Source organism: Oratosquilla oratoria, chromosome 21, assembly GCF_046742065.1.
Source record: "Oratosquilla oratoria isolate Oo_2021 chromosome 21, ASM4674206v1, whole genome shotgun sequence".
Classification (NCBI taxonomy): Eukaryota; Metazoa; Arthropoda; class Malacostraca; order Stomatopoda; family Squillidae; genus Oratosquilla; species Oratosquilla oratoria.
Window position 1 is genome coordinate 47,727,011 of NC_134797.1, and position 18,350 is coordinate 47,745,360.

Genomic DNA, 18,350 nt, shown 5'->3' on the forward strand with positions numbered 1-18,350 from the left:
TTCTTTTCACCATCTCCAATCCTTGGCCCATTACCCTTGCACCACTTCAACCATGAACAGACCACATACAACATGACACATTTCTGGCAAAGTTCCACCTTTACCTCAAACCACTCACCCTCTCCATTTCTAATTCTAACACAGGCTACACTACTACAAAACAAATGCATTAATAAATAAATACTTACTTTGGAAAGATAAGGCTCTTCAGCAGACAAAGCAAAGCCTTGATCTTTCAGACTTTGACTGATGGATATCACAGCACCCCTCTGTTCTATATTCAACAGCTCCAAGCGAACAATATGATGGACAACACTGTAAATCTGAAGTAAAATCATGGAAAAGTGAAAAAAAGAAAAGAAAAAAGAGGGGATTAAAATTATTACATCACACAGAAAACAAATGCTGCTTCATTCCACTGATTGGAAAACCATGTCCTGATGGTGATCAGCAATGACCCTTAAGCTGTTCCACAGATCTTTCCTGTAAGAAACACTAAACTGTTGTCTAGCTTGTAACATCACTATTTGTGGTATACACATGTGTCTGTATCAGTCCAACTGTGTACCAACATTGTGTTAGTTTTTCTGCTCTGCTGAGTGGTTTTTTTGAGTGACCAAAAGTCTACAAATTCTATTTTTTATTTTATTCATCTATTCTATTTTCTTGAATGGGTGGGTGTGGAATTATGCCTTTTGACTATGGCTACCTCCCTGGTAAGGGAGAAAGAGCCCTTGGTGTATATATTTATGTATGTGTCTGTGTGTGTATTTACTAATTGCATTTACCTAATTGTAGTATACAGGAAAGGAGCAATGCTTGTTGGGTCATTTCCTTTTCTCTAATTTCCTAACAAACCTAGACTCAAATTCATGTATGGTTCCAACTTGATCTATATCTTTGATTTCCAATTATCATATTTAGATTTGAACTCGTGTATTGTTTGAGCTTGTGCTACATCACCTAAGCTATTCCAAATATTTATACATATGGAAAACTGTATTTCTTCACATCCTTTTGACATGTGGTCTTTCTTAATTTACTTCCATTACCTCTTAAAGCCCTCCTATCTTTAATCAGATCTCTTCTATCAATACAATCTATCCCCTTTAGTGACCTTTACTCTTTCCCTGTATGGTTTATCTACCAGGCTGGGGACCAGTTTGGTTGCTGCCCTTTGTATTCTCTCAATCTTGTTTATATCCTTCACTCTATATGGGGACCATACTACTGACATATATAGTCTTGGACATATCAGGGTTTCAACAAGCTTTTTCATAATCTAATCCTTATAATGGAATGCTACTTTAATCTTCTGCAGTAGTCCATATGTCTCTCCCACAATCCTGCTGATATGTCCCTCAGGTGACAGGTTTTTTTTTTTTATCGATACTCCCAAGTCTTTCTCTTCTTTGCTTTTGTAACGTGTTTGCTTCCCAAAGAATAATTTAAGGATGACCTTTTGCCGATACTGCCCATTTCCAGTACTTTTATTTTTTTTGCATTCTTGGCCCCATGCAAAAATGGTATCTAGATCTTTCTGCAATATTCTGCTGTGCTAATTTTTCTTCTCATGGTTTTTGCATCACCTGCAAAAATGTTGGCATAGCTTGATGTTCCTTCTATCATGTCATTTACACAGACAAAAAACATTGTTGGTGCAAGCACTGAACCCTATGGTACTCTGCTCATTACTGCTCTCCAGCTTGAAATCTTATTCTTTACTACTCTCCTTATGCATCTTTCCTTTAAAAAGCCCTTAATCCATTCTAGTAGTTTGTCTCTCAGTCCTCCTCCATGCTCCAATTTCCACATAAATTAATTGTGAGGTACTTTATCAAATGCCTTCTCTAGGTCCATGTACATGCAGTCCACCCAGCCCTCTCTCTCCTGCAGCACATCAATCTCTCTCAAGTAAAAGCTTAAAAGGTTCAACACATAACCATCCTGATCTGAAGCTAAACTGTCAGAATGTTAATCTTTTCAAGATATTGTGTGTATGTATGTATATACTTAGTTGTATCTTACAGGAATGGAAGCTATGCTTACGGTGTCCTGTCTCTGTATCTCAGTGTCTTAGTTTGCTCTTAATTTGTGTATGGTTTTTGCACACATTATTGTTTTGTCCAGTTTGTTCCAGAAGTCTAACAGTATGTGGATTTTTTTTTCAGGTCTCTTCTATAACTATTCTTTGAGTTTTTTTTCATGCCCTCTTGTGTTTCTCTTGTCCCAATTCAATAAGCCCTCTCTATCAAGGACTTCTGTGCCTTTCATGATTCTGTAGATGGTCAGTACGTTGCCTCTCTTCTTTGTTCCAAAGTCAGTAATTTCAATTTAGCCAGTCTCCCCTCATATGACAGGTTTGAAGGTGCAGGGGCCATTTTTGTGGTTGTTCTCACACTTGTCCCCTTTTCCCTTGTAAAGTGGAACTATAGATGCACTCATATGACAGGTTTGAAAGTGCTGGGGCCATTTTTGTGGTTGTTCTCACACTTGTCCCCTTTTCCCTTGTAAAGTGGAACTATAGATGCACTCATCCAGTCCTCTGACACTCTACCATGTTTTAGACAAACATTAAACAACCTCACCAGCCAGCTCACCATCATACCTCCCTTTTTTAGGCACTCAGCATGACACTTAACCCAGGTGCCTTCCCTGCTCTCATAACACAACGTAACATTTTTTTTCAAAAGTTTTGTTTATTGTATTTTTTTTAGAGTTTATTAATCCATTTTTCCTGCTGATTTCAAATATGCAATTATTTTTTCTGTATCATCGACCATTATAGAAATACATATAATTTCAATGTTACCATGTATATTTTGGAATTGTTATGTGGTCTGCTACTAAATGTTTATCTAATTTTCTCTTTCAGATCAATGACTGAACTATTTACCTGTTAAGATGGCTACTAGAGGATGTGAAAATTCTCCTGATACATTTTGCTATGTGTGTGGTTATTATATTGAGAAAAAACAAGTACTACATAAGATCGTGAGAGGTGCTAAAGTGTGGATAGCGTACAGACTCTATTTCGGAATGCCCATGAGTGACCAGGACAACGCATGGGCACCTCATGTGATATGTGGAAGCTGCCGATCTACTCTAGAAGGATGGCTGAGAGGTACAGGAAGGGCAATGCCTTTTGCCATTCCTAGAATATGGAGAGAGCCGAAGAACCATCACGACGACTGCTACTTTTGTATGATTGATGAGACGAAGTACAGGAAAGTGAAAGGAAGACAAGCTCTGCAGTATCCAGACATACCATCATCTAGAGCACCTGTCCCACATGATGATAGCTTACCAGTACCACAACCACCAGAAAATGCAAGTTTATTTTTATCATACTCTCTTTACTTTTAATTAACTTCAATATTAAGTACTTAATATACATTCACTTTCCTAAAGATATATGGAATACTAATGCTATTCGTCTTTGTTGAAGTTGCTATATTTAGTTATTTCTTTCTTTCCAGATGGAAGATGTGATGGAAATTTCATCTGAAGGGTCAGCAGGTAGCAGCAGCCATGAAATGGGAGACGAAGATTTTGCACCAAGAACGACTTCAGAGCCTCACTTTCCAAGTCAGAGTGAGCTAGATGACTTAATCAGAGACTTAGGTCTTACTAGTCAGGAGCTGAGCTTCTTACATCAAGGATGAAAGAATGGAATCTACTAGAAGACTGCAGGACATGTGTGTACCGGAAACGACATGAAGAATTTAAAATTTACTATGACCCTTGGACTCGAACATGATCCTGCAGAATGGCGACTGTTCATAGATAGCTCAACACGAAGTCTCAAAGCAGTATTGCTCCACAATGGAAATAAAAACCCATCTTTGCCTCTTGCACACTCAGTACAGAAGAAAGAAAACTATCATAATGTCAAACAGCTTCTTGAAAAAATCAATTATGCTGAATTCAAATGGGATGTTTGTGGTGATTTCAAGATGCTAGCCTTTTTGCTTGGCTTACAAGGGGGATACACAAAGTATTCCTGTTTTCTTTGTTTATGGGACAGCAGGGCTGATGATGATCATTATAATAAAGTTCATTGGCCCCCAAGAGTTGAACTGCAGCCAGGAATGTTAAATGTTCTCAGACAGCCTCTAGTAGATTCGAAAAAAGTTTTATTACCCCCACTTCATATCAAGCTAGGGTTAATTAAACAGTTTGTGAAGGCTTTGGATTTTGGAGGCGAAACTTTCCAAGAAATTTGTCTCATGTTTCCCAAGCTATCTGAGGCTAAGCTCAAGGGTATATCTGTTGGACCCCAGGTAAACAAAATGTTGAAGTCGGAGAAACTGGAAAGAGCGATGACGAAAGTTGAAAGAGAAGCTTGGTGTTCATTTCGTGATGTAGTTCGTGGATTCCTAGGAAATCACAAGGACCCTAATTATAAACAAATAGTGGCAAAGCTTATTGAGAACTTCAGGAAACTTGGTTGTCGTATGTCCTTGAAGATACATTTCTTGCATTCTCACCTAGATTTCTTCCCTGAAAACTTGGGGGCTGTCAGTGAGGAGCATGGCGAGAGATTTCATCAGGATATCGCAACTATGGAAAGAAGATATCAAGGACGATGGAATACTGCTATGATGGGAGATTACATATGGTCACTAGTCAGAAAAGACGAAAGCATGCATTCTAGAAAATCTCGATCGTCAAAGCACTTCTAATCATGAGAAGAGTCATCAAAACACTTGCAGTGCAAAGTTGTGTTGTTTATTTTGTTTTTACTAATATTGTATCTCTTAAATACACTTCATATTATGAAAAAAATACTAGATGTTGTATAATTATTCTTAGAATGCTAAAGTAGATTGAATCAATTAACTACTGTAGAGAAAGGTTGCGTATATAACAATAAAATATAAAATCAAGAATAAATAAAGAAATATCGATGTTACGTCAAAACTAATGTGATATTTGGATTTAGTGACACGAAATACATATATAAACATGAAAAATGTAATTTTCGCAGGAAAATTAATTTTTCCCTGATACAAACCTGAGGTACTCCTTACACTAGGATACTCTCGCGTAGCGCGAATATTTCTACTGCGAAATTAAAATCCTCACTCTGGGTCTGGGCAACACTTATCCTCAGTAAGGGGCCCCATTGGGGCAAGGGGGGGGGCCCTTGCCCTCCACCACAAGTCTCGCACACTATAACCATTCTCTGAGCCAGGTATGATTTAAGCACAAGGTTGTCAGGCAAGGAGAAGGAACTGTTTAGAGGGGTGGTTGAGGAGGGCCATTAAAGGTAAGGAGTACCTCAGGTTTGTATCAGGGAAAAATTAATTTTCCTGCGAAAATTACATTTGTTCCGAAGAATACAAACTCTTCGGTACTCCTTACACTAGGAGACTCGGACTTAGGAGGGAAGGAAGTTGTTATCTAGCCTGGGAAACCGCTGTAAGGAAAATCTAGTGTGCTAAGACTATGTTGACCAGACCCCTATACATTCCCCTCACTTTGAAGTGCACCCCTTTCTGTTCCCTGGAGTGGAGACAGAAAGGTTATAATCACTTTTGTACCACTGAAGGGCTTGAATTGATTCCCTTGGAATGCTTGAGAGCCCGCGGGTGAGGTAAGGGAATGTAAGAGTATGAGAAGGATTTTAGAAAGTTATCCCTGCAGTTGCCGAGCCAGAACCTGGATGAGTTGTCAGGGTCGGCTGTGTGCTCTTGAGGAGGGGTATATCATTTTCAGGACTTCTTGGGCGGCCACTATGGGGCCCAAAGATAAGTTCCCTAAAGATTCCCGCATAACTTCTTTGAGGTAAAAGGAAGTGAACGTATTCTGGCTCTTCCATATACCTGCTTGAAGAACCTGGTTGACTGACCGATTCTTACTGATGACTAGGGAGGTCCCTACTGCCCTCAGGTCATGGGCAATCTGTGTGGTTCATGTCGCAGGCTCTGCGGATGACTTCCATTGTCCAGTAAGAAATGGAATTCTTAGTGATGGGCTACCTTTAGTAGAGATGAACAACCACTTTAATTCTGGTCGAAGATGTTCGGTTCTCTTGAGGTAGGTCCGGATGGCTTGTAACGCCGAGAGGGAGATCTTCCTGGACTTCCTGAGGACGTGGAAGGAGGCGATCTCAGGAATGGTGGCTCGAACTGGGACTAACTTCCTGGAGTGGCACCATTTTGCAAAGGCGCATTTCCCTTGATAAAGGTTAGCTGAGGAAGAGCAAATAGGAGCGGACATGTCCTCAACCACTTCTCTGGGAAAACCCTTCTTTAGGAGGATCTGGACTATAGTCTGAACGCGTGAAGATTGAGTGCTGAAGGGTTCTTGTGCCAAGGCCCGTTGATGGGTGGATACAGAAGATCTGGTCTTCCCTGAAGGGCCAGAGGCTCTCTTACGGCTAGCTAGAGGGCGTCCGGAACCATGGGGCTTCGGGCCACCAAGGAGCGATCAAAGTCATCCGAAGGTAGGATGCGTGTCTTGCTCTGAGGAGTACCTTCTGGAGCAAGGGAATGGTGGGAAAGCGTAGGAGTCCAGGTTGTCCCAACTTTGCAGATGAGGGTTTTCTCCTGCTGTCAGAGGATCCAGGAAAGGGCTGAAATATATTGGGAGTTGGTGATTCCATCTCATTGCAAAAAGGTCCACTAGAGGGGAGCCCCATTTGCTGAGGATGAAGTTCGCTACCTCTCGATAGAGGGACCATCTGTGTTGATTATCTGATTCTTCCTGCCGAGGTGGTCCGCCCAGACACTCCTCTTCCCCGGGATGTAACGGGCTTTGAGTGACACCTGGAGATTCTTGGCTAGGTTGAGGATGTCCATCATCAGAAGGCATAGTTCCTGGGAGACTGTGCCCCCCTTGCTCGTTTAGGTAGGCTACTACCAAGGAATTGTCCGACATTATGCCCACTACTTTTCCTGAGACTTGATCCTTGAAGTGACGGAGAGCCAGGAGTACTGCTTTCAACTCAAGCCAATTGATATGGGCTGTCCGCTCGACTGTGGACCAGGAACCGCTGATGTGATCGTCGTTGAGGTGGGCTCCCCAGCCCTCCTTGGAGGCATCGGAGAACAGGAGGACTTCGGGGGGAGATGGGCCGAGGGGCATCCCCATGAGAAGGTTGCATGGGCCTTCCACCAGAGAAGAGAATCCTTGACTTCTTCGGTGAGGGAGATGTGTTGTAGGGGTTCTCCCTCTTGCGGGGCCCACTGAGACTTGAGTAGCCGCTGTAGCGGTCGCATTCTTTGTCTACTCCAGGGGATTAATTTCTCTATGGAGGCCATATGGCCCAGGAGGATTTGGCATTGTGTAGCCGTCAGGAACCTGGTCGATAGTGCCTGTGCAACTAGAGATGCGAGATTCGGGATCCCCTTTCCTACTGGGAAGGATTCCATTAGGGAGGAGTCCAGGACCATACCCAGGTACGTGACTCTCTGTTCTGGTAAGAAATCTGACTTTTCCGGGTTGACTACTGTGCCCAATTTCAGGACAAAGGTTAGGACCATTCTCAGGTGTTCTTGGCATAGCTGGGCGGAATGCATCTTGGAGGTCCAGCGACACCATGAAGTTCCCTTCCCTGATAGACGCCCTTACGGACTCTGGGGTGGCCATTCGGAACTTCGTCAGGGAAAAGGAACTTGTTGAGTGGAGACAAATAGATGACTGGTCTCCACACCCCTGTTGTCTTTTCTACTAGGAATAGCCGTGAGAAGAACCCTGGGTCCGGAGTCGAGACTTCCACTAAAGTTCCTGTCTGGAGCAGAACGGAGGATTCCTCCGCTAGGGCCCGCCCGCGAGCCGAGTCCGGGTGGAAGCTGCTGACTTGGATGGGATAGAGGGAGAGGTTTGGGACAGTGGAAAAGGGAAGACAATAGCCCGTCTTAATGACTTAGTAGGTCCAGTCTTCCGCCCCGGCCTCTACCCATGCTCTCCAGTAGAGGGAGAGGCAACCCCCTATCTTGTGCGGAGGGGCTGGCGAATTCCTAGGAGTCCTGTGGGGGAGTCCGGAGCCTCTATAATGTTTGCGTCGAGGATCTCGGAGTCCACCATATCCGGGGGAATCAGCGCGTGGGTGAGCATAAATCTCCCTGAGGAGGGGGTCACTGGGGTTCCCCGAGGATGGTGTCTCTCCTGTGGGACTCGAAGTTGGCTCAGGACGTTGAGAGACAGGAAACCTGATGCTTCAGGGCTCTGCTCGCGCTTGCCAAAAAGCCTGGAGGTCGCATTCTTCCTGGGGTTGTAGTGCGGGTAAGAACTCCCACGCCGAGGCAAGGAGGCGTTCTAGCCAGGAGTTCACCGCCAGGGACAGAGCCAGTGATTGAAGGTGGGAGCTGACTTCCCTGCCAGAGAGGAGGACGTTTCGCCTGCGCAGCGACTCGGCGTCCGCCTAACCAGCTCTGGTAACCTCGCCGGGATCGAGGCTGCTCCGAGGGTTGACCCCGATGGGGTGTAGAAGCGCTTCTGGTGTTCCAATGGGACCGGAAGCCAACGCGTCTTCTCGGTCGTCCTTGTTGCGAGAGCGTCGGAGGCCTGGGCCATGGCTCTCGCCGTCTGCGTACTCCATGGAAGGTGGAGGGGAGGAGGCTGGGCTTTCTGAGAGTTGGCCGCCATGAAGATGTCAGACTCGAATGTGGCTTCCTCTGCTTTCGGGTGGCCCAGTCGATCCGCCCTCCGAACCCTCGCGAGGACGTCCGAGAAGGAAGGAGGGACCACCATCGAGGATTCCGACTGGGAAACGGGAGGGGAAAGGGAGCGTGCCCCCCCCCCCCCTACGGAGCTGTGGACATCGTCGTCGGCGTAGGAGGGGTCGGCACGGGCAGAGAGGAACCTCACGCTACCATCCCGGTCACTGATGGGTACAGAGGGGGGCCGAGCAAGTGGAAGATGGTCGAGGGGGGCCCTTGGGGGCGGTGACTCCTCACGAGCTTCCGTGCGGTGCACGAACCGCGCTTGAGAAGCGCGGAAAAATTCCCGTTGGGCCTCCATCTGTTCCTTCAACGTAGTGACGAGTGAACAGAGAGTGGGGAGGAGGTCCGGGGAATGTCCGGGGAATGTCCACTCGGTGAGTCCCGCCTGGGTGCGGATGGTCCGGGAGACGCCAAGGGGAGACTGCCTCCAATGGACGAAGCTGAGTCACCCACGACGAACGCGCGCGTGGGCACATCTCGGGCTTCCTGCCCACCGGGCATAGAAAGGGTTCCGGCGATGACCCGGCTCGTCTGACGACGGGTGGAAGGTGGATGTGGGGGACCACCTGAGGAGAAGAGGCCGACGCGCTCCGAATCTCCGAACTCGGCTCCTTTGTCCGTGGGGGGGCGGAGCCGCCGGACGCATCCGGGAAAAATCTCGTACCCGGGGGGGGGGGGGGGGGGGGGTTCGCGGGGGCGGCTATGTACAACCATTCCGTTTACTACGCTTAGGAGGGGGGAGACAACTGTCCGCGTCCTCCGCCGACGTAGCATCCGGTCAGCGAGAAATACCGCGTCTGCAACCTCGTCCCTGATCTCTGTCCCTGTGAGCAAAGGGCATGGAAGGTCACCGTTGATCACCCGGCTCTTTGTGCGTACTGCGGGATTCCTGAGTAGAAGAGACTAAGGGGCTCTTTGCCCCCCCCCCCCCTTTGTCCGTGCCGGCGTCGAGTTTCGGGGGCAGCCGCAAGCGACCACATCCGGGAAAAATGTCATACAGGAACGGTAGCTAGCGGTGGTGTTGACGCGCATGTCCGGCTACGCTAACCGTCCTGGTTTGAAGGAAGAGGACAACTTGGCCTGAGAATGACTCGAAGTGGCGTTGTACCACCTTCCTGGCGACTGTTGAGTTTCTGGGATGGGCGAGGGCAAGCCGCAAGCGACCACATCCGGGAAAAGCTCGTACAGGAACGGTAGCTAGAGGTGGCCTTAGGCGCATGTCCATCTACGCTAACCGTCCAAGTTTAAAGGAATAAAGGACAACTTGGCTTCCTGTCTACTACGCCGTGGAGGAGGGAGAGAATGCTCGTCTCCTCCGAAGCCGTAGGCCGCCTTCCCATGTTTTTGGGGGGGTGAAGAGGGAAGCCATTTTCTATGCGTGCGCACCTTTCCCTTTATCTCCCTGCGGCGAAACCACAACAATACTGGAACCAGATTCCATACAGGAACGGTAGCTAGCGGTGGCGTTGACGCGCATGTCCGGCTACGCTAACCGTCCTGGTTTGAAGGAAGAGGACAACTTGGCCTGAGAATGACTCGAAGTGGCGTTGTACCACCTTCCTGGCGACTGTTGAGTTTCTGGGATGGGCGAGGGCAAGCCGCAAGCGACCACATCCGGGAAAAGCTCGTACAGGAACGGTAGCTAGAGGTGGCCTTAGGCGCATGTCCATCTACGCTAACCGTCCAAGTTTAAAGGAATAAAGGACAACTTGGCTTCCTGTCTACTACGCCGTGGAGGAGGGAGAGAATGCTCGTCTCCTCCGAAGCCGTAGGCCGCCTTCCCATGTTTTTGGGGGGGTGAAGAGGGAAGCCATTTTCTATGCGTGCGCACCTTTCCCTTTATCTCCCTGCGGCGAAACCACAACAATACTGGAACCAGATTCCATACTTACAGTGAAGGGTAGGATACCCGGTGGCGGTTAAGGGAATAATACAGGGAATGGAGAAGCACTTAATAATGCCAGGACACAGGATGGCGTAGGGAAAACCCCGATGAAATATAAGGACGACGAACTCCTTAGCGTCCTTAGAGTGAGCTGGCGACAATCGAAGCGGATTGCTTGATTTTCGGCACCGACGTAAACAGTGACTTGGATGCCACGCCAATAAAGGAATTTGACTGAGAATCGGCCCATTAAGGGGGAAACCGAAAAAAAAACTAAACATGCAGTAGAGAGATGTTAACGCGGTCACTACTGCGAAGAGAATGGTTATAGTGTGCGAGACTTGTGGTGGAGGGCAAGGGCCCCCCCCCTTGCCCCAATGGGGCCCCTTACTGAGGATAAGTGTTGCCCAGACCCAGAGTGAGGATTTTAATTTCGCAGTAGAAATATTCGCGCTACGCGAGAGTATCCTAGTGTAAGGAGTACCGAAGAGTTTGTATTCTTCGGAACAAAATATAAATAAACAAAACATGTGTTACATTGTGTAATTTTAACAACTACTTTTACCTCATCTTTTTTAATTTCTCCTCCACTTTCCTCATTCATCATTGTCATTTTCTTAGTTGTTCCCACTGCAACTACCTTTCCCTCCCTATCCTCCACATTTACCAACTCACTAGTGGTAGGTTTTAACTGCATTTTTACAAATTTGTTACTACACTGTTTCACTTCCACAATATACAAAACTCAATGAATATTTTTCCAAACCTGAGCAGTGAATTGTTTTTGAAGAGCATTGTTACAGAACCAACTATGTGCCTCTGGGCTCCAGGCACTGTCCACTTCCTTGGAGGCTCCTTTGATATGACTAGCATAGCATTCCACAGCCAGCATCTGAATCTCCATTAACCTACGGCACAGCAAAGAGTCGTACTCTAAGGTCCTAATACAATTCTTAAGTGTATCAACAGATGATGACAATTTGAATTTAATCAGAGCAATATTTCTAATTATCAAGAACAACTTACTTTGGGGGCATTTCCCTCAGGTCTTTCACTGCCACTTGTTCACTGTTGCCAAAATCCACAAAATATACCTGTAAATTACACTTAGACTTAAAACTTATACCGAATACATATTCAGTTTTTCAATGTTATTTTTTTTAACCATAAATTACTCTTAATTTGTTGCACCTAGTCTCTCTTGCAGAAACCTTTGGCCCTCAGGTAACTGGCAACAGCCTCTGGACAGGACCAGAGTCACTCTGGGAAGATAATATTGTGTTGTTGTCATGGGTATTGGCTGCATGTTATGGCAAAGTAGCATGCAGTTGATACTTTAGGGTCTATATGGGGTGCCCCTATGGACCAGAGCCACACATAATTTTGTCTGTGATAGAGGAGGACTCTGGTCACAGAGAAATGATGAAACTTTTATTATACTGTTACTGTCCCTCCGTTATGCTGTCCCCCAACCCCTTGTTGCTGTCCTGTACCATTTCTCTGAATTTCATTTCCTTATTTTGCCTATCCTGTGGTGGGGGGAAAAGAATGCTTCCACCAAGTATTTCCACTTGGATTGTAAGAGGTGAGAAAAACAGGACAGGGATTGAGACCAAGCATCCTTCTCCCTGTAGCCCTAGGCAGCTCTGTATCCATCACCACCTATCATCCCCATCCATAAAGTTGTCTAATAGTTTCTTAAAACAACTGATAGTTTCAGTGCTTACTACATGGTTACTAAGTTTATTCCATTCGTCAACCACCCTATTAGTAAACCAATTCTTGCCTATTTCTTTTTTAAATCTAAATTTGTCCAGTTTATAACCATTACTGTGGGTCCTGCCCTGTTGTTTTAACATGACCTTGTTTGCATCACCCTTGTTAAAGCCTTTTATCCACTTGAACAACTCTATTAGATCACCCCACACTCTGCATCTTCCCAGGGAGTGTAAGTTAAGGTGCCTAAGCCTCTCTTCGCTAGGCAAATTTTTGAGACCATGTATCATTTTGGTCATTCTTCTCTGTACTGATTCTAGTGAATTGATGTCCACTCAGTAGGATAGCGACCAAAACTGTACTGCATAAGTACACATGGCAGAGGGTGGTGGATGGAAGGGTGGTAGATAGAGTGTTGGACTATGTAGTGGTAGATAGGAGTATAATAGGAAGAGTTAAGGATGTACATGTTCTAAGGGGAGAGAGTAGGGGAATATCAGATCATTTTTTGGTGGAAGGCAAGTTGAGAGTGAAGGATAGATGGAGAAAGAGGAAAAGGACAAAAGGTAGGGAGGTACTTAGGGTGAACTCTTTAAATGAGTAGGAAAAGGAGAAGGAGTACAAGAAGAAGCTGAGAGAGGAGTGGGAGGGAGTGAAAGATAGAGTATGACTAGGAGCGGAGGAGGAATGGGGATGGTTCAAGGAGGGAGTCACAAAGTGTGCAAAGATGGTGTGTGGAACAAGAAGGATGGGAGGAAATAGAAGGAAGGGTAGTGAATGGTGGGATGAGGAAACAAAGAAGGTTGTAGATGAGAAGAAGCAAGCTTTCACAGATTGGTTAAAAATAGGACGAGGGAGTCATATGAGAGGTACAAAGAAAAGAGAAGTAAAGCACAAGGTAAAGGAGGCAAAGAGGAGAGCAGATGTGAAATGGGGTAAGAGTATGACAGAAGATTTTGAAAGTAATAAAAAGATGTTTTGGAAAGAAATTAAGTGAGGAAGAGGAGGCAAATCAAGTAGAGATGAAAAGGTAAAAGGTGCAGATGGAGAGATGATAATGGAAGAGAAGGCAGTAAGGGGAAGATGGGCAGAATATTTTAGGGAGTTGTTGTTGTTGTTGTCGTTCCCTAGACTGTCTGTCCGAGCAGTCCCGTCTCCCCAAGGAAGGCCACAGCCGAAACTGGGTTTTCCCACAAATCCTTTATAGAGTGTATGTTGTGTTGTTTGCGTGCATGATTGTGTATAATGCAGTCTTCCATTATGTGTTGTATGGTATGGGGTGAAGTGTTACATCCTGGGCAGCTGTTCACAACACGGTCGTCCAGCCTCTTCTGGTAGCTTAGAAGTGCTGGGTGGTGACCGCATCGCAGTCTGGCCAAGTGGACTCTGTCCTTACGTGGGAGAGAGGATTCAGAAGGGTGGATATCAGGGGGTCTGGCATGCAGCAGTGTGTTGTCTTTCAGTGTGTTAATGGAGCGGTGAGTGATATGATTATGAATATGTTTCCGGAGGCTGGTATTTGGTGGTTGTGGAGGAAGAGAAGAGAGTATCTGTGTGTAATAAAGGTCTTTGGGTGTAGTTTTAATGTTTCTTGGTGTGTGTGGGTGTTCTGCTATGTAGTGTAGCGGGTGTGATGTGTTTGTGGTGGCTGCAGCAAGTGTTTGTGTGCCTCTCATGTCGAGGTGGTCCTTGACTTTGAGGACTTTTGTTTCATGGTGTAAATGGTCTGTAGGTGATGTATTTGTGCAGCCTGTAATTGTTTTTAGGGCTTTGTTTTGTATGATTTGAAGGGTGTTGTGGTGTGTCTCACTGAGATTAGGAGCCCATGCAGGACTCGCATAATTCATCACTGAGCGTATGCATTGTTTGTATATTGTTATATTAGTTTCTTTGTTTTGTCCAAATGTTGTTCAGTGATTGACTTAAGTGCGTTAAGTCTAGGTGTGCATTTGTTTTTTATGTTTGTGAGGTGTTGTTTGAAAGACATGGATGTATCGTATGTTACACCAAGAATTTTCGGTGTGTTTGTGTGTGGTATTAGAGTGTTGTTGATGTAGAGATGAGGTATGTAATTGTGTTCTTTTGTCCAGTTGGTGAGAAGTGTTGCTGTAGATTTGGTTGGAGCTATTTTGAGTCTGTTTGTGATGAACCATGTGTTGAGTGCGTCAAGGTAAGGCTGGATTATTTCTGCAGCTTTGTCTGTGTTACGATGTGTGCATGTGATTGTTATGTCGTCTGCGTAGGAAGAGATTTGTATTTCTGAGGTGTCTGGCGTGGGTAAGTCATGCATGTATAGATTAAATAATGTGGGGGATAGAACCGAGCCCTGTGGTACTCCATTCTTAATGTTTCTGATGTGCGATGATTGGCCATTATATGACACATGAGCATTTTAGGGAGTTGCTAAATGTGATGAAGGATAGGGAGGGAAAGATAGTTGCAGTGGGAAGTGCTAAGAAAATGGCTGTGATGAGTGAGGAAAATGGAGGAGAAATAGGGAAGGATGAAGTGAAGGTGGTTGTTAAGATGATGAGAGCAGGGAAGGCCCTGGTCTGGAGGGATGCCATGCAGAATGCCTAAAAAAAAAAGGAGGTACAGTGATGGTGGACTGGCTGGTGAGGTTATCTAATGTTTGTTGGAGAGAGGGTAGAGTGCCGGAGGACTGGAGGAGTGCCTGTATAGTTCCACTCTACAAGGGAAAAGGGGACAAGTGTGAGTGTAGTAGTTTCAGAGGGATCAGCTTGTTAAGTGTAGTTGTGAAGGCTTATGGGAGGATCTTGATTGAGAGGATTAGGAGAGGAAGAGAGGGAGTAATTGGTGAGGAACAGTGTGGATTTAGGACGGGTAGAGGTTGCATAGATCAGATTTTTATGGTAAGACAGATATGTAAGAAAGCTAAAGGAAAAGGTAAGGATGTTTTTTGGGCTTTTATGGATCTGGAAAAGGCTTATGACAGGGTAGACAGGAAGGCACTGTGAGAGGTTGTGTAGATATACGGGATAGGAGGAAAGCTCTTAGGAGCTGTCAGGAGTTTTTATGAAAGTAGTAGAGCATGTGTCAGGATTAGAAATGGAGACAGTGAGTGGTTCGAGGTAAAGGTGGGACTTCGTCAGGGATGTGTTATGTCGCCCTGGTTGTTCAACTTATACATGGATGGGGTGGTGTGAGAAGTAAATGCAAGGATGGTGGGTCAGGCATTGGAGATGGTTAAAGAAAATAGAGAAAAATGGGAGGTGAGCCAGCTGTTGTTTGTGGATGACACTGCGCTTGTAGCAGGATCAGAGGAGGGATTGAGGAAGTTAGTGACAGAGTTTGGGAGAGTGTGTGAAAGAAGAAAGTTGATGATGTGGGTAAAAGTAAGGTGATAAGATGTACAAGGGGTGAAAGTGGCAGCAGACTGGAAGTGAGCATTACGGGAGAGCAACTGGAGGAAGTGGATAGTTTTAGATACTTGGGTGCAAATGTGGCAGGAAAGGGAGGAGTGGAGGGGAGATAGAATGTACATTGAGAGAAGTGAGTAAATGCCTTGGTGGATTAAAAAGTGTAATGAGAAATAGACATTTGGGAATGGATGCTCTGAGGAGATTGTTTGAAGGAGTGATTGTACCAACAGCACTGTATGGGGCAGAGACATGGAACATAAGAGAGGAATAGGGAAGGAGTTTGAATGTGTTTGAGATAAGGTGTCTGAGAAGTATGATGGGGGTTACTAGGCTGAATAGTGAGAAATGAAGAGGTGATGAGGAGAACTGGGGTGGTAAGGGAGTTGGGAGATAGTTTGGACATATGGAAAGAATGAGTGAAGAAAGACTAGTAAAAGAGGTATGGAAGGTAGATGTGGAGGAAGTGAACACGAGAGGGTGACCTAGGATGAGATGGATGGATGGGGTGAAAGGGGCTTTGGGGAAGAGGGGAATGTCTGTTGAGGAAGGACATGAGAGGATAGAAGACAGGAGTGAATGGAAAATGGTTGTGTATGGATGATGTTGTGATGCATGAGGTGGAATGGATGGGGGGTGAGGTAGCATGTATGAGAAAAATTTGATGCAGCCCAAAGGGATTTCTCCCCGTCTTCTCCATTTCTGCATGAGGGGATGGAGAAGGGGGGTCGCCGATTTAATGAAGCAGCCTTGCTGTGGATGTGCTGTGTCTTGAGTCCCTGCTTCTGACCCAGGGCAGTGGACAAGATGCAGGGATGACCCATCATCCAGGAGCCAATATAAGAGGGAGGGTAGAGGATGGAGGGGAGTGGAGTGTATTAGGGATGGAATGGGTGGGAATGGTTTTTTATGCCTTTGTTTTTTGGTTACCTCCCTTGTAAGGGGGGAAAGGTCTTTGGTATATATATGTATGTATGTCAAGGGACTGTTGGTGTGGGGCACTGTTGTGTATTTACCCAACTGTAGTATACAAGAAAGGAGCGATGCTCATTGAGGCTCATCTCCTATTCTCCAATTCATCATACCTAGCCTCAAAAAGTGTGAGGTGTTCTGTGTCCTCTATGTGTCCATCATCAATCCACCACAAGCACTTCAAGTGGATGACAGGGGAACTCCCTTATAATGAAACAGGGAAACAAAGCTCTGCTGCTGAAGTGACTTGCTGAATTGCTTTTGACCCAAAAGGTGTGGTGAGAACAGAGATCTCACTTCATCTACAAGGTGCCAAGATAAAAGGGGCAATGAATAGGTTTCTGATGGTTGTGGATTGGGTGTGGGATGGGCAAGAACATAAAAACACAAGAATGGAGGAGAATGCATGAGACCAAAAGGCCTACACTAAGCAGTTCCATGTCCATTACTATCATCCCCATCCATAAAACTTTCTAATCTTCTCTCAAAATAACCTATGGTTTCAGAGCTATTCCATTCCTTAACCACTAATGGTAAACCAGTTCAATGCCAACCCCATTTGTACTGGGAAAAACAGCTATTGGTTTGTACCAGAAACTTGCCAGTTACCTGATGGCTGTAAGTCTTCTGCAAGAGAGACCTGGGACAATACTGATTGATTGTACCATATCAATCATCTTCTCTGAGAGAAGATTATATACAGTTAACCAAACACAGAGCTAGTCAAGGCAATGTGCATGACCAACTATCACAAAAAAGACATGGGATCATGGCCCCAGGAATGCTGTAATGGCCTAATTGTAACAAACAGTGGAGGTCCCTATATACATAAAAGCCATTCTGTAGCACCATTCATTGAATGAATTGTTCCATTCAAAGTCCCACATAAAAATTTTCAAAAATATATTGACTGATTAATTAATTAATGCCTCACATTTCACTAAGTCTAAAACCACAACCCTACAGTGGCTGCACATGCTAATAACAACAATAAGCATGAATTCCTGTAAGAATCCATTTTCTATTATATACCTTTATTATCTAGGTAAGTTACTTACAAGGGCCTGCAAATTGCCATCCTGTCCTGCATGGATATCCTCCACACGTGCACGGTAGTAAGTAGGTTCTTCCAAGGGGTTCTCTGAAAATGGGGCAACGCACACAAATCCTGGGGCAAAAGAGCCACTCACTAAAGGACACAACTTTCTGCTTTTGTGTGCCAGAGAAATGGTCGACTGAATGAACCCCAGGTCTTGGAAGGTCTTTTCACGACTGCACATGACCCAAAAGTGCCCAGGATCTTCAACCTAAATTAATCATCACATCATTAATAACAGTAACTATGCAAGGCATGTTTCTTATGCCAACATTTGAATATAACTTAAAAGACTGAATTTCTCCTTCTGGATGCACTCAAAGAACCCTCAATTTAACATCCACCATGAAAATATGAAATAAGGAAGTTGAAGATAAATGTGGGTAAAAGTAAGGTGATGAGATGTACAAGGGAAGAAAGTGGCAGCAGACTGGAAGTGAGTATTCAGGGATAGAGACTGGAGGAAGTGCATAGTTTCAGATACTTGGGTTCGTATGTGGCGGGAAAGGGAAGAATGGAGGTGGAGGTAGAATCTAGATTGAGAGTAGCAAGTAAATGCCTTAGGGGATTAACCATTACATTGCCGGGCAAATGTTGTATATACCCCCCCCCCCCAAGTATCGGAGCCT

General features: G+C 45.3%; 1 protein-coding gene across 3 annotated transcripts in view; it reads right to left on the bottom strand.

Annotated features, from left to right (window-relative positions):
• Positions 1 to 18,350, bottom strand: part of spn-E (tudor domain containing 9 protein spindle E) — a 99,407-nt gene that overhangs the window by 23,620 nt on the left and 57,437 nt on the right. For all 3 annotated transcript variants that reach the window (XM_076204836.1, XM_076204838.1, XM_076204835.1), the window contains exons 20-23: positions 17,684 to 17,932; positions 11,584 to 11,651; positions 11,324 to 11,465; positions 189 to 323 (exon numbers count right to left, since the gene is read on the bottom strand). In XM_076204836.1, coding sequence (XP_076060951.1) covers positions 189 to 323; positions 11,324 to 11,465; positions 11,584 to 11,651; positions 17,684 to 17,932 — 594 coding nt within the window. The remainder of the gene's footprint in view (positions 1 to 188; positions 324 to 11,323; positions 11,466 to 11,583; positions 11,652 to 17,683; positions 17,933 to 18,350) is intronic.